The 15828-nt window shown below is 46.0% G+C and overlaps 1 gene segment (V, D, J or C); it reads left to right on the forward strand.

The window, feature by feature from the left end:
- Positions 1-856: 856 nt before the first annotated feature.
- On the forward strand, positions 857-13889 carry LOC132818924 (Ig kappa chain V region Mem5-like). The segment is given in 4 exon segments: positions 857-905; positions 1092-1391; positions 1638-1673; positions 13034-13889. Coding segments are annotated over 4 exon segments (714 nt in total).
- Positions 13890-15828: the final 1939 nt, after the last annotated feature.

Raw genomic sequence — 15828 nt, forward strand, 5'->3', positions numbered from 1 at the left:
TGTGGGCTTGTCGGGCCAAATGGCCTGTTTCCACACTGTAGGCATTCTATGATCTATGGCTGATCCTCTCTCTCAAAGCCATATTCCTGCCTTCTCCCCATTCTCTTCAAGTTGTTAAAATGCAAAACAATTATCTCTCTTGTTTTCTTGAATATATTCAGTTCCTTGTCCTCCACAGCCTTCAGTGGTAGCGAATTCCACAGGTTGACCACCCTCTGAGTGAAGAAATGTTTCCTCATCTCAGTCCTAAATGGTCTACCCTCTATCCCCCTGAGCCTGTGTCCCCTGGTTCCAGACTCCCCAACCAGGGGAAACCTCCTCCCTGCCCAGCCCTGTTACAATTTTATATGTTTCAATCAGATCCCCTCTCATCGTTCTGAACACGAGTGAGTCCATGGCCAGGCGAGTTGGAGAGTTGGAGAGTGAGAGGAGAGTTGAGAAGAAATGTTTTCACCCAGAGGGTGGTGGGAGTCTGGAACTCACTGCCTGAAAGGCTGGTTGAGTCACAAACTCTCGTGACATTGGAGCAGTGTTTAGATATTCCCTTGTGTTGCTGTAACCTCCAGGGTAACGGGCCAAGAGCTGGAGGATGGGATTAGTGTCATCAGACCGCTGTTTACCAGCACAGACACAATGGGCCAAATGGCCTCATTCAATGTTGTTCACATCAATGACTCTGAGAGAGAGAGAGAGAGAGAAGAGGAAGTGTGAGGGGCTGACGTGGTTCCCTCTGCCTGATGCCATTTACATACTGAGGAACACCCAGTCAGACTCTCACAGGCTGCAGCTTTATAAAGCAGAGCCCAGTGAAGGGAGAGTTTATCAGGAACCAGGCACAGGGACAGGAGCATACACCATGATTTCACACATCCAGCTGATCTGGCCCCTGGCATTCTGTGTCGCAGGTACAAATCTCTCTCCTTCCACCTTGAATCTTTCGCTGCTCTCCATTTCACTCCAATTCCACTGACTTGTGATTGAAGGGAAAATGCTGAAACCAGAGGAATGCTCAGTGTCTCCAACAATCTCTCATTTGACCGGCTCTTTCTGTGACAGTTCTGACTTCACTGTGTTTCTCTCTGACCCCTCAGGTATCAGTGGGGACATCACCATGACCCAGTCTCCCCCGGTGCTGTCAGTGGGACTGGGCCAGACCGCAACCATCACCTGTAAGGCCAGTCAAAGCATTAGCAGCTACCTTGCTTGGTACCAGCAGCGAGAAGGTCAGAAACCCTCTCTCCTGATCTATGCTGCAACAACTCGATTCACAGGAGTCTCCGATCGATTCACCGGCAGTGGATCAGGGACCAGTTTCACCCTGACAATCAGCAACGTTCAGAATGAGGATGTCGCTGACTATTACTGTCAGCAGCATAGCAGCTACAACTGCCTGAAGTGATATATCAGTTAGATCTGAATGAAACTGATCAAGGGATTTCCAACCACACTCCAGTCCCTGTGGTGTCTGTCACTGAAGGCCTTTAACTACCCACATGTTGCAAGATTTAACATGAAAAATAAATTTCACAAACCTCCCGAGCCCAGCTTGAATGAGGGAGAGACAGAGAGGGGCAGGGAGAGGGTGACAGTTGACAGTGATTTTTTTGTACAGCCTCTGCACTGGGAGCTCTCACTGTGGCTTACGTTCGGTAAAGGAACCAAGCTCAGACTGAGTAAGTAAACCTCAATCCTCTGTTATTAACCCTTTCAATACTGAAACACACTTTCTAAAATACAGTTGCTGAATTGTTGAAGGTGTTAGTGGGAAGCTGCAGTGAATGAAATGGTTGATTGAGGAGCACTGTGTCTAACAGGGTGTCCAGCTGTATTTCTTTACTTTCATGCCCTCTTTAAAAAAAGCAAGATATAAGTCAGTAAGTTTTACTCACCGTGTGGAGGAGCTCTGTCCATTTGCAGCCTGTGGTCCCATTCCTGCAGCATGGAGTGAAATCAGTGAGTAGCCTCCTGCCAGTCTCAGTGTGACGGACACGGGCAGAGTTTGATGTGAGCTCTGGCTCCCTGTCCCAGTCTCTGATCTCACTGACCTCAGCAGCAGCAGCAGCAGCAGCAGCAGCACAGTGAGACACCGAGCTCCCACCTCCCCCAGCTTTAACTCTGCTCAATCACACAATCACAGAATTGTTACAGTGCACAAGGAGGCCATTCCTTCCATCCTGTTTGGACTAGCTCTCTGAATGAGCAATTCACTGAGTGTCATTCTCCTGCCTTCTCCCTGTCACCCTGCACATTGTTCCTTTTCAGATAACAGTCTCATTCCCTTCGGAATGTTTCAATTGAAGCTGCCTCCACCACACTCTCAGGCAGTGCATTCCACACCTTAACCACCCACTGGCTGAAAATGTTTTCCCTCATCTCACTTTTCTTACTTTTCCAATTACTTTCAATCTGTGGCCTCTCGGTCTCAATCCTTTCACAAGTGGAATCATTTTCTCCCTATTTACTCTGTTCCAGGCTCCTCCTGGTTTTGAATTTCTGGAACAATTCTCCTCGCTGCCTTCTCCAAAGACTTGAAGGTGCCGGTGTTGGACTGGGGTGGACAAAGTTAAAAATCACACAACACCAGGTTATAGTCCAACAGGGGGTTTATTTGGAAGCACTAGCTTTCGGAGCGCCCCTCCTTCATCAAATGGTTGTCAGCGGCGTTCCAAAAGCTAGTGCTTCCACATTAACCTGTTGGACTATAACCTGATGTTGTGTGATCTGTAACTTTCTCCAAAGAAGACAGTCCCAAATTCTCCAATCTATCTTCATAACTGATATTCCTCATCCCTGGAATGATCTTTGTGCATATGTTTGCCAGCTCCACAAAACATTCACCTCCTTCCTGCATTATTCACATTATTTATGTCCCTCATGATTTTATAAACCCTATAAGGTCACTCCTCAGCCTCCGGCACTTCAGGGTAAAAGATCTCAGCTTTTCCAGCCTCTAATGGTCACGGAGTCATACAGCGTGGAAACAGATCTTTCAGTCTAACTTCTCCATGCTAACTAGATATCCAAAACTGACCTCATCCCATTTGCCAGCATTTAGCCCACATCCCTCTAAACCCTTCCTATTCATGTACCCATCCAAACATCTTTTAAATGTTATAATTGTATCCGTCTCCAGCACTTTCTCTGACAGCTCGATCCATACACGCACCACCCTCTGTGTGACAAGTTACCCCTCAGGTCCCTTTTGGATCTTTTGCCTCTCATCTTAAACCTATACCCTCTAGTTTTGGATTCCCTTTCCCAAGGCAAAGACCTGGGATGTACACCCTGTCCATGCCCGTCATGATTTTATAAACATCTATAAGGCCACCCCTCAGTCTCCGATCCTGCAGGAAAAATAACCCGTCTATTGAGCTTCTTCCGACAGCTCAAACCCTCCAGTTCCAGGCAACATCCATGTAAATCTTTTCTGCAGAATTTTAAGTTTAACAGCATCCTTCCTATCACAGGATGATCAGAATTGTTCACATTATTCCCAAATTTCCTGTACAGCTGCAAATGATGTCCCAACTCTGATACTTAGTGCAGTGACCAATAAAGGCAAGTGTACTCAACATCTTCTTCATCTCCCTGTCTCCCTGTGACTTCACTGTCAAGGAATAATGCCCCTGCATCTGCCCCTGCCCCTGCCCCTGCCCATGCATCCTGAAGTCACTTTGTTGAGCAACACTCCACAGGGCCCCACCATTAACAGTATAACTCCTGCCCTGGTTTGACTTTCCAAAATGCAACATCTCACATTTATCTAAATTGAACTCCATTTGTCACACGTTTAGATCAGAGTGGTGCTGGAAAAGCACAGCAGGTCAGGCAACATCCGAGGAGCAGGAAAATTGACGTTTCAGGCAAAAGTCCTTCATCAGGATTCCTCTAGCCGAAAAGTCGATTTTTCTGCTCCTCGGATGCTGCCTGACATGCTGTGCTTTTCTAGCACCACTCTGATCTAAACTCTGGTTTCCAGCATCTGCAGTCTGCACTTTTGTCCATTTGCCACACCTCTGCCCATTTCCCCAAATGATCAAGGTCCCACTGTACTCTCAGATAAGCTTCTTCACTATCCACTGTACCACCAATTTTGGGGTCATTTACAAACTCGCTATAATTCTTATATTCACATCCAAATCATTTATTTAAATGATGAAAAGCCGTGGACCCAGCACCAATTTTTGTGGCACACAGCTGACATCTGATCTCCAGTCTGAAAAGCAACCCCTTACCACCACTCTCTGTCTCCTATCTTGAAGTCATTTTTTTTACCCAAATGGCTAGCTCCCCCTGGATCCCATGTGGCCTAACCTTACTAATCAGTCTATCATGTGGAACCTTGTCAAATGCTTTGCTGAAGTCCATATAGACAGTGTGTACTGTTCTGCCTACATCAATCTTCTCTTCAAACAACCTCAATCACGTTAGTGAGACACGATTACCATGCACAAAACTGCATTGATTGTCCAAATGCATGTAAATCCTGTCCCTCAGAATTCACTCCAATAACTTACCCAGCAATGACATCAGGCTCACTGGTTTATAGTTCCCTGGCTTTTCCTTAAATAATGGCTAACATTAGCCAACCTCTCTGTTCTCCAGAACCTCACTCATGGCTGTCAATCAGAAACATACCTCAGCAAGGGGTCCAGCAATCTCTTTCCTAGCTTTCCACAATGTCCTGGGATACACCTGATCAGGTCCTGGAGATTTATCTACCGTCTTGCACTTTAAGAAATCCTCTTCTGTAATGTGGACTTGTGTCAAGACATTACTATTTACTTCCCAAGTTCCCAAATTTCCATGTCTTTCTCCATGATAAATACTGACCTGGAATAGTCATTTAAGACCTAAACCATTTCCTGTGGATCCACCCAGAGGTACATTGTTCATCTTCATGGGGCCCTATTCTCTCTCTAGTTACTCTTTTGCCCTTTTCTTATTTACCATAATTCTACCACTTTTGCCCTTGAGTAAGTTCAGGAATTGTTTGCCCTCCTTCAAATGTATCTCGACTATACCTGGTCCACATCCTCTACTATTCTTTTCAGGACTTTCCTGCCAACCTTTGATCCAACTTTATTCAGATCTGAGACATCCATCTCCTATAGAAGCTGGCATTTTCCTCAGTGAAGATGTTTGACCCTGAAATGGCCTTTGTTCTTTTCTACCGTCACCCTCAACTTTGTGATACAATGATCACTCTTCCTTAAGTGTCCTCTCACTGACACGTGATCCACTTGGGCCTCCTCATTCCCAAGATCCAGATCTAGCAGAGCCTCCTTTCTCATTGGACTGGAAACATGCAGCTGGAGAAAATTCACATGAACACACTCTCACGACTCTGGCCTCTCTCTGTCCTTCACACTGCTACTACCCCAGTCTATATTCAGAAATTAAAGAAATTCCCCCCCCCCAACCCCATTTGTAATGACTATTATATTTGCAGGTCACTGTAAATTCCTTGCAAATGTATTCCTCTAAATCCTTCCCATTGGCTGGTGACTTATTGACTGCACTGATGATTCTGTGGACCTTGGTGTTCCTCTCTGACAGTCCCTCCTGACTCCCACAGCCCTGCCAAGTTAGTTTAAACCCTCTCCAACAGCACGAGTAGATCACCTCAAAGGAGCTCAGTGCCAGCTCTGTTCAGGAGCAACGCTGTCTGGTCTATCCAGGTCCCATCTCCCCCAGACCCAGTCCCGATGTCACAAGAATCAAAAACCCTCCCTCCTGGATCCTCTTCCCAGCCCCACAGTCACTTGTGTTATCCTCCTGCTCCTCTTGTCACTTGCCTGGGGCACTGGGAGTAACCTGAAGATTCCTACTTTTGAGTTCCTGATGTTATTTCCCTTCTGAGCTCCCTAAATTCTGACTGCAGGACTACATCCCTTTTCTCCCTCTGTCACTGGGACCGATGTGGACCACGACTGCTGCCTATTCCCCCTCTCCCCTCAGGGTGCTCTGCAGTCACTCAGTGACATCCTTGACGCTGGCACCAGGGAGACAACACACCATCCTGGATTCCCATCTGCAGCTGCAGAAACACCTATCGATGCCCTCACTCTCAAATCTCCTTTTACGATCACTCTTCCAGTCTTGCTAATACCACCCCACCACCCCCCACCCCCACACACCCCCTCCCCCCAACCGCCCCGGCAACCCCCCATTATAGCTGAGTCACCAGTGATGCCATGGACTTGGCTCTGGCTGCACTCTCCAGATGAACCATCATTCTCATCAGGATTCTGAACTGTATCCTGGTTGGAGAGTAGGATGCCTGGGGACTCCTATACTAGCTGCCTGATCCTTTTGGACTGTCTGCTGCTCCCCCATTCCCTCTCTCCCTGCATACTCTGAGGCTGCAGAGTGACCACATCTAGAAACGTGCTCTCCACGGAGCTCTCAGCCTCACAGACGCTCTGCACTGACACCAGCTGCTGCTCAAGCTCCAAAACCCAGAGCTCTAACTGCTGTCACAGACCTCACTTCCTGTACTCATGGTATTCCAGGAGCTGGGAAACATTCTGAAATTCCCATATGGATGCACACTCTCTCCACTCTTTGTTTGTCTCTTGGCAAAGTTCTGATGACAAACAGCTCCAGCAGGGCTCACAGTCCAGTGGGTTCAGTGTTCCAGGGTTTTGGGGAAACTCTCCAGAAGTCTTTAAGAAATAGGAGCAGAAATCAGCCATTCAGCCCATTGAATCTGCTCTGCCATTTGATCTTGGCAGATATGCTTCTCACCCCCATTCTCCTGCCTACTCCACAGGAACGTTCGATCCCCTTCACAATCACGAATCTATCTATCTCTGTCTTAAATACACTTAGTGACTTGGCCTCCCCTGCGCTCTGTAACAATGAGTTCCACAGATTCACCACCTTCTGGCTGAAGAAATTCCTCCTCACCTCAGCTCAAAAGGGTCGGCCCTTCATTCTGAGGCTGTGCCTTGGTTCCCGAGTCTGTCCTGCATCCACTCTATCCAGGCCGATCAGTATTCTGCAAATTTCAATCAGATCCCTCCTCATTCTTCTAAACTCCATCGAGTACAGACACAGTGTCCTCAACCACGCCTCATATGACAAGCCTTGCATCCCCAGGATCATTCTTGTAAACCCCTCCTATGCCAGCACATTGTTTCTTAGAATATGGGTCCCAAATCTGCTCACAATATTCAAAATGTGGTCTGACCAGAGCCTTACACTGCCTCAGCAGTACATCTCTGCTCTTGTATTCTGGCCCTATTGAAATGAATGCGAACATTTCATTTGCCTTCCCAAGCACAAACTGGACCTGCCTGTTAAACTGAAGGGAAACCTGAATGTGGTTTGTGCTTTAGATTTCCAAAGGCTTTCCTCATTTAGCAAACAGTCTTTGCATCTCTTCTTCCCACCAAAGTGCATACCCTCACACTGTAACACATTGTGTTCTATCTGCCACTTCTTTGCCCACTCTCCCAGCCTATCCAGGAGATTTTACAGCCTTCCCACTTCCTCAACACTACCTGTCCCTCCACCTATCTCATGTCACGTGCAAACTTAGCAACAATGTCTTCACTTCCTTCATCCAGATTGTTAATGTATAACGTGAATAGTTATGGCCATAACATTGACAACTGCAGAACTCTACTAGTCACCAGTGGCCATTGTTCCTCATGCTCTGCTTTATGCCAACCTGCCAGTCTTCAATCCATGCCACTACATTGCCACTAATACTGTGGGCGCTTATCTTATGTCAAATGCCTTGTGGAAATCCAAAGAGATTACTTCCTCGGACTCTCCCTTGTCTGACTGGCTCATTGCCTCCTCAAAGAATTCTAACAGATTTGCCAGGCATGACGTCTCCTTGATGAAGCCATTGCACTTCCAATCCTCTGCAATTTCATCCTTAAATTGAAGTCTAAAACCTTACCAACAACTGAGTCCTGGCTAACTGGCCTACAATGTCCCACCTTCTACCTCCCTCCCTTCTGAAACAGGGGTGGTATGTGAGCCATTTTCCTGTCCCTTGCCCCCACCAAATCCGTCCCCATCTCACCTCCATACCCTGACTCCATTGATTACTGAACGATCATCACCAATGCCTCCACAATCTCCTCAGCGATCTCCTTCAGAACACATGGGTGTAGTTCATCCAGTCTGGTTGCGTTATCCATATTCAGACCTTTCAGCTTCCCCAGTACCTCCTCCTTAGTGATGGCCACTACACTCCCCTCCGACCCCTGACAGTCTTGAATTACTGGTACACTGCTGGTGTTTTCCATGGTGCAGACTGAGGCAAAATATCTATTCAATTCCTCTGCTATTCCTTCATTTCCTGTTATTCTTTCTCCAGCCTCATTTTCCAGTGATCCATAGTCTATTTTTGACTCCCTCTTCCTTTTTATACACCTGATAAAACTCCTGCAATCTTCTTTTATATTACTGGCTAGATAACTCCCACATTTCACATTCTCCACCCTTAATGCTTTTTCAGTTATCCTCTGCAGGTTTTTAAAGGCTTCCTAATCCTCTGGCTTCCCACTATTCTCCACCACATTGAGTTACCTTTACTCAACTGAAATACTGTTCAATCTGATTGCAACTTCTCCCTCTCAAACTACAGGGGGAATTCTATTGTATTATGGTCACTTATCCACAGGGATACTTTCACCTTAAACTCACTAATCAAGTTTGCCTCAATACACATCACTGAATCCAGACCTGCCAGTTCCATAATGGCTCAACCACAAGCTGCTCCAAAATCATCGACATTCCATGAAATCCTTTCCTTGAGATACACTACCCAGCCCACCTATCCGTTGAAGTCTGCCCTGACATTTTCTGTCTCCTAATTGATTTCCTTCCCCACACCCTGATTACTGCTTGGAGACCTGGACATAACTTGCATCAGATTCTTTATTTATTGCAGTTCCTCAGCTCTACCCACACAGATTCTACACCTTCTAACTCTACATCACTTCTTGCTATTGATTTAATTTCATTTCTCACTAACAAGGCAACTCTTCCCCCTCTGCCCATCTGCCCGTCCTTTTGATAGGACATGTAACCTTGGATATTTAGTTCCCAGCCCGAATTCCCTTTCAGCCATGTCCCTGTGATACCCACAACATCGTACCTGCCAGTTTCAATCTGCACTACAAGCCCATTGTGTATATTGTGTGCATTTAAGTACAACACCCTTAGTCCTGCATTGATTGCTCTCCTTCCCATCATTGTCCCCTTATCTGCTGTGCTTTATGTTCGATTCCTGATCCTTTCTGTACTCTCTGTCCTTTTACATCTTCTAGAAAAATGAATAACCTTTCCTGAGCCCTCCTCAACTTTAACTAGTTTAAATTCCTTGGAAACTCAATTTACCTGGAATTGTGACATCACTTTGTCAACCTTACTCAGAATGCTTTGTGCATTTAGATACAAACTCTTTAAGTTTGTTCTATTATTGATTTTCCCTGCACTTTTATGATCCCTTTGATATTCAAAAATTCCATCCCTTTCTTTTATTTTTTGGTAACAATCAATCCCATCACTAACCAGCAATCCTACCTTCTCCTTTACCTTCCATTTTCTCATTTTCCATCCAACTGAACCAAATTACTTTCTCTTTGGGTTGAGTTCAGGACAATATTTATCGTTGAGCCAACATCATTATTGGTCTTTGATCTCATTGCTTCTAGTGGGATCTTGCTGTGCAGAAACTGGCTGCCACGTTACTGACATTGCAACAGTGACTGCTTGTCAAACAAAACTGTCTGTAAATGTCTTTGGGAGAGCCTGATGTGTTAAGGGCTGGATTGAAATACAATTAGAGTCAGAGGGATGGACAGCACAGAATCAGACCCTTTGGTCCAACTCGTCCATGCTGACCAGATATCCGAAATTAATCTAGTCCCACTTGCCAGCATTTGGCCCATATCCCTCTAACATCTTTCTATTTACATACCCATGCCTTTTAAATGTTGTAATTGTACCAGCCTTCACCACCTCCTCTGGCAGCTCATTCCATACATTTAACACCCTCTGATTGAAAACGTCCCTTAGGTCCCTTTTAAATCTTTCCCCTGTCACCTTCAGCCTATGCCCTCCAGTTCTGGACTCCCCAACTCTGGAGAAAAAATCTTCTCTATTCACTCTATCTATGCCGCTCATGATTTTATAAACCTCTATACGATCACCCATCAACCTGCAATGATCCAGGGAAAACAGCCTCAGCCTATTCAGCCTCTCCTTTTCATGCAAACCCTCCAACCTTGGCAACATCCTTGTAAATCATTTTAAGATTCGCAACATTTTTCCTACAGCAAGGTGAACTGAATTGCACACAGTATTCCAAAAGTGCCCTAACCAATGTCCTGTACAGCCGCAACAGCTCCCAACTCCAATACTCAATGCACTGACAAATAAAGGAAAGCAAACCAAATAACTTTGTCACTTCCCTATGTACCTGCAACTTCATCTTCAAGGAACTATTCTTCATTTTTTGGAATAACTGAGAGTCTTTCAGTTGTGAAAGATGCCATTCCATGGCACTATTGGATGAAGAGCAGGCAGTTCCCCCTGGTGTCCCTGGTCAATATTTATCCCCCAGTCAAAATCACTCAGAATGTATTTCTCTGCTAATTATCACATGGTGTTTGGGATCTCGCTGTGCACAGTCTGCTGGAAAGATCCAGTGGGACACCCTGAGTTGGGGACAGGTGCTACACAAGTGCAAGTCTTTCTTGAAGGTTGGAGTCTCCTGATCAGGATCCTCATTCATTGTCTGCGCACTCTCACCTTCCAGGAGTCATGGGGTCATTAGGAGCAGTGACCCTGTCTGACCCTAGGACACTGAGACTCTTTGCAGCCTCACCCTTGACCTCAGCCCAATAGTGTGCAGCAAGGTTTGAAATATAATCTAGAATCTTCTACACAGACACCCCAACGTGATTCTTTCCTGACGTGTGTGGATCCGAGTCTTCTCCAATGTTCTTGGATAAAGTTCTCCTGATCTGTGGGTAATCGGAGGTTTGTTAAAGAGATACCACGCTCCATCCCACTTTCCAGCTCTTGCTCCATAGCTCTGGAAGTTTTGCTGTTTCAAGTGAACATCTAAGTGTTTTTTCAATGTGATGAGGGTTTCTGCCTCTCCCACCCTTTCAGACAGTGAGTCCCACATCCCACCAAGCTCTGGGTGAAAACAAAGACCCTCAACCCCCCTCTAATCCTGCCCCAACTGATTTCAATCTCTCCCCATGGTTATTGCCCTCTGTGCTGGTGGAAATCAGTCCTTCCTACCCACTCTGTCCAGGCCCCTCATCATTTTACACACCACCATCAAATCTCCCCTCAGCCTCCTGTGTTCCAAAGAAAACAGTCCCAGCCAATCCAATCATTCCGCAAAGCTCAAAGTCCCCACTCCAGACAAACTCCTCCTCTGTCCCCATCTCTAATGGAATCACATCCTTCCTGTATGTGGTGACCAGAACCGTACACAGTTCTCTCACTGTGCTCTAACTGGGGTTTTATACAGTTCCAGAATAAACAAACACCTTGCTTTCACAGTCAACCAAAAATGAGATAAGGGAGGTGATGGTCTAATGGTGTTATTGCTGAGCTGTTAATCCAGAGATCCAGGTAATGTTCTGGGGACCAGGGTTAGAATCCAGCAGATGGTGGCATTCAAATTCATTCAAAACAACATCTGCAATTAAGAGACTAATGATGACCATGAAACCATCGTTGATTGTCAGGAAAAAGCATCTGATTCCCTTATGTCCTTTAGGGAAGAAAACTGCCATCCTTACCATGTGACCCCAGACCCACAGCAATGTGGGTGACTCTAAACTGTCCTTTGGGTGATTAGGGATGGGCAATAAATGCTGCCGATCCAGCAATGCCCTCATTCCATCAAGGGAAAAAGAAAAACAGTTTATCCCATGTGTCTTCTGAACCACCTCACTGACCTGCATTAATCACCATGGCCACATCTTCCACCTCCACACCCATCTGACTTCCAGCTTCAAAATGATGAGAGACATTCCTTCATTATCTGAGAAACAGATAGAAACATCAAACACAGGAGCAGCAGTAGGCCATTCGGCCCTTCAAGGCCTGCTCCACCCTTCAATATGATCATGGCTGTTCATCCAACACAGTCCCCTGTTCCTACTTTCTCCCCACATTCTTTGATCCCTTTAATCCTAAGAACTGTATCTAATTCCTTCTTAAATACACATTGCATCTAATTCCCTTTTGCTGGAAAAATGGATGACAATTATTGGGTTGTTGTTTTTTGACCAGTATGGACACAATGGGCTGATGGGTCTTTTGGGCCCCTATGACTCTATTGTTATTTATTATGAATAACTGGGTACCAAGGGCTGACCCTGTGGCACCCTAAGTTGTTATTACCTGCCATTCAGAAGAAGACTCATTCTTTCTGTGCTGCCTGCCAACCAGTTTCCAATCCATGTCAGTACGTGAACCCCAATCCTCTTGTTTCTTTGGTCTAGATGTGGGAGTCCCACCCTTACTCATTGTGGGAACAGATTCTGAACAGTCTGTCTCATCCTTCGAGGGCTCCCACTGCCCTGACACTGATTTCCCATCATGCCATTGGTTCCCATCCACTTTTACCAAAGCACCGCACAGTTTAGTAAAATGAAAACTTTTACACTTGCTCCATGGTTCTCCATTTCCATTCCTCCTCTCAATCTCACTGAGTTCTAATCAGTGTCACTAAAATGCTTCCCCATCGATAGCCCTTCCAGCTTCCCACATTCATTCCATAACTGATGGTCCAAAATTGTCCCTTCTCTCTCTGCTGCTTCACCATCAACTTCTCAGGGACATCTAGGGACGGTAATGAATGCTCGCCCTGCCAGTGACACTCAGATCGCAAGAAGCAATTTGAACAGTGTCTGTTCATTTGTTGGGTTTATTCTGTATTGACTAAGAATGTTCAAAAAGATCGTATTGTCAGTGAATATTGTGAGGGTTGAATTCCCTTCAAATGTCAGGGATTAAAATTGTTTCTTTTGTCTTTCAGTCCGTGACAACTCTCAGCCCAAGCTGACCCTGCTGCCCCCCTCCCCTGAGCAGATTAATGCCAAGGACACTGCCACCCTGGTGTGCCTTGCCAATCACTTCTATCCCGATGAGCTGGAGGTGCAGTGGAAGAAAGACGGTGCAGTCATTTCGGACGGGGTTCAGACCAGCAACTACCTGCGAGCTTCGGACAGCACCTACAGTGTCAGCAGCCTGCTGACCCTCTCTGGGTCTGACTGGGAGTCCAACGCTCGCTTCTCCTGTGCCCTCACCCACGTGACCCTCCCCTCTCCCCTCAGCAAGAGCATCAGGAGATCAGAATGTGTGTAGAGTGTTGGAGACAGTCCACAGAGGAGACACAACTTTAAATAGAACAGGGCTGAGCTGGCAGGACAAAGGTCATTGTCAGCACTGAATTTCAACTCTCTTCCTTCTCAGGACTGCTCAGGGAACCTTCTGAGGTTTGGATGTTAAAGCAGATCATTGCGACAGTGTCGAGGGAGCTTTATGCTGTGTCAAACCCCATGCTGTCCCTGTTCTGGGAGTGTTTGATGGGGACAGGGTTGACTTGTGATGCCAAGTAAAATCTCTTGAAGTTGCTGAAGACTGTCAGCTGTACAAAACAATGTGAACCTCAGAATTCTCTGCTTCAATAAACCAGATCTCCTTCCTGCTCAGCTGTCAGTTCCAATTTAAGGTTTTGTCACTGTTTAAAGGGACAGGATTCTCATGTTATTGAGCAATTCTCCACAAGTGTTTTCCTTAAACACCATTGTGGCTGTGAATTTGAGCAGCTTCCTCTGTCTGGGCTGTTAATTACAGTTTTTTTTCTGTCAATGTGAATGTGGAAAAGGGAATAAAGGTGAAGATTCAGTCTCTGTCTGGTGTATGCTTTGGAAATAGATAACCTTCCCCGCCCCCCAGTTGATTGGCTGCATTTCAGCAGGTCATTGTCGAGATTGGCTGGTTGGCCTGTCAATCAATTACAATCATCAATCATTAATCATTTTCAAATGATCCCTTTGATCAGGAATTTATGTAGGTTACAAGATTCCAAAAAGAACAGAAACCGAAAGCTGTTAGGACTCAATAAGTACAATCTGATGCATTCCCTCTTCACTCTGTTGGTCCAGGCCCATCTGATGGGATCGCACTGTGCAATCTCTGCTGCATGTTGGGTAGCTGCTGAAACAATCTTCGGCCAATCACTGACATTGTCAGCTGTGTCTCTCTGAGGTAAAAACAAGGACTGCAGATGCTGGAAACCAGATTCTAGATTAGAGTGGTACTGGAAAAGCACAGCAGGTCAGGCAGCATCTGAGGAGCAGGAAAATCGATGTTTCGGGCAAAGCCCTTCATCAGGAATAAAGCTCTATCTGGAATGTGTGCCTCTCTGAGTGTGAGTGTTTAACTTAATGCTGCTTGGAGGGGTCTCTCTCAGTGTGGATTTGTTACTCAGAGAGACACCTACAGGCAGCGTTCAGTAACGCACCCACATTCGGAGACACCTGTCTGCAGCATGGAGTGTGATCATGGTCCTCAGTGCAACCTGTCTCACAGAGTGAGTGTGTTACTCTGTGCTGTCTGTAGGTGTCTCTCTGAGGTATGTGTCTCCGAGTGATGGATTGAGAATGGGCTTTGTGCTGGGGATTGAAGATTAGGCTTTAATCTTCTCAAATCATGAATGGAAAACAGTTCTGCTGATTCAGTCTGAGATGGCAGCTCATTCAGATGGCCAAAGTTAAAAAACACACAACTCCAGGTGATAGTCAAACAGGTTTATTTCAAAGTAGAAGCGTTCAGAGCACTGTTTCTTCATCAGGTAGCTGGAGGGGCAGGATCATTGGACACAGAATTTATAGTAAATTCAGATGGCAGCTGAAAAAGGTGAATACTGAGAGTGTATTCTCAGTAAGGGAGGGATTTCAGAGGCAGTGGGCACTGTGCTCCCTCATGCAGAAATGTCGATTTTCCTGCTCCTCAGATGCTGCCTGACCTGCTGTGCTTTTCCAGCACTACTCTAATCTAGACTGTGCTCCCTAATGTGATGTCCAATTACAAGGGGACTTTCTGAATCCAGGGTCAATGGTGGCTGCCTGCCCAGCCAATGCTGGCTCCCCATAGTCATATTTCAGTGGTTAATTAACCCAAAACAAGGTGCAGAAATATTACCTTCCAGGGAGGGGAGCTGTCTGAGGGAGGGAGGTTGAATTCTTGCAGCCCCAAGAGAGGTTGCGGTGGATTAATGACAGGTATGACCACCATGAAGGTGCCACTTTCTCTCCCCCTGCTACAGCTGTAATGACCCTCAGGTTAAAAGTGTGACTGCTCTGGGATGATGACCACATTCCTGGGTGATGGAGGGAAGGCCAACCTCTCCCAAAGGCAGCACAGGCTGGATCGAAGGTGAAACAAGAGTAAGCATGGGGAGATTGAGGGTGACAGAAGGAGGGGGTTGGTTGGCAGGTTGTTATTCAGAGTCAGGTCCCAGAGTATCAGTCCTTCTGACATTCCCCTTTTTATCTGTCAGCCAGGGCTCCCTGATTGGACAAAGTTAACCGTCCCTGTCAGAGAACTCATATTTCATCAAAAAGAATAAAACATTTATTGAACAAGGAGCTCAAGAGCTAAATGACATTCAACAAAATGAATGGTTTGAAAGATTTCATTATGGACACTGCAAATAAGATTTGGTGAAGAACTTTTTCACTCAACAGGTGGTGGGAATCCGGAATGGACTGTCATAAAATCCCTACAGTGAGGAAACAGGCCACTTGGCCCAACATGTCAACACTG

This window comes from Hemiscyllium ocellatum, chromosome 9, assembly GCF_020745735.1.
Source record: "Hemiscyllium ocellatum isolate sHemOce1 chromosome 9, sHemOce1.pat.X.cur, whole genome shotgun sequence".
NCBI lineage: Eukaryota > Metazoa > Chordata > Chondrichthyes > Orectolobiformes > Hemiscylliidae > Hemiscyllium > Hemiscyllium ocellatum.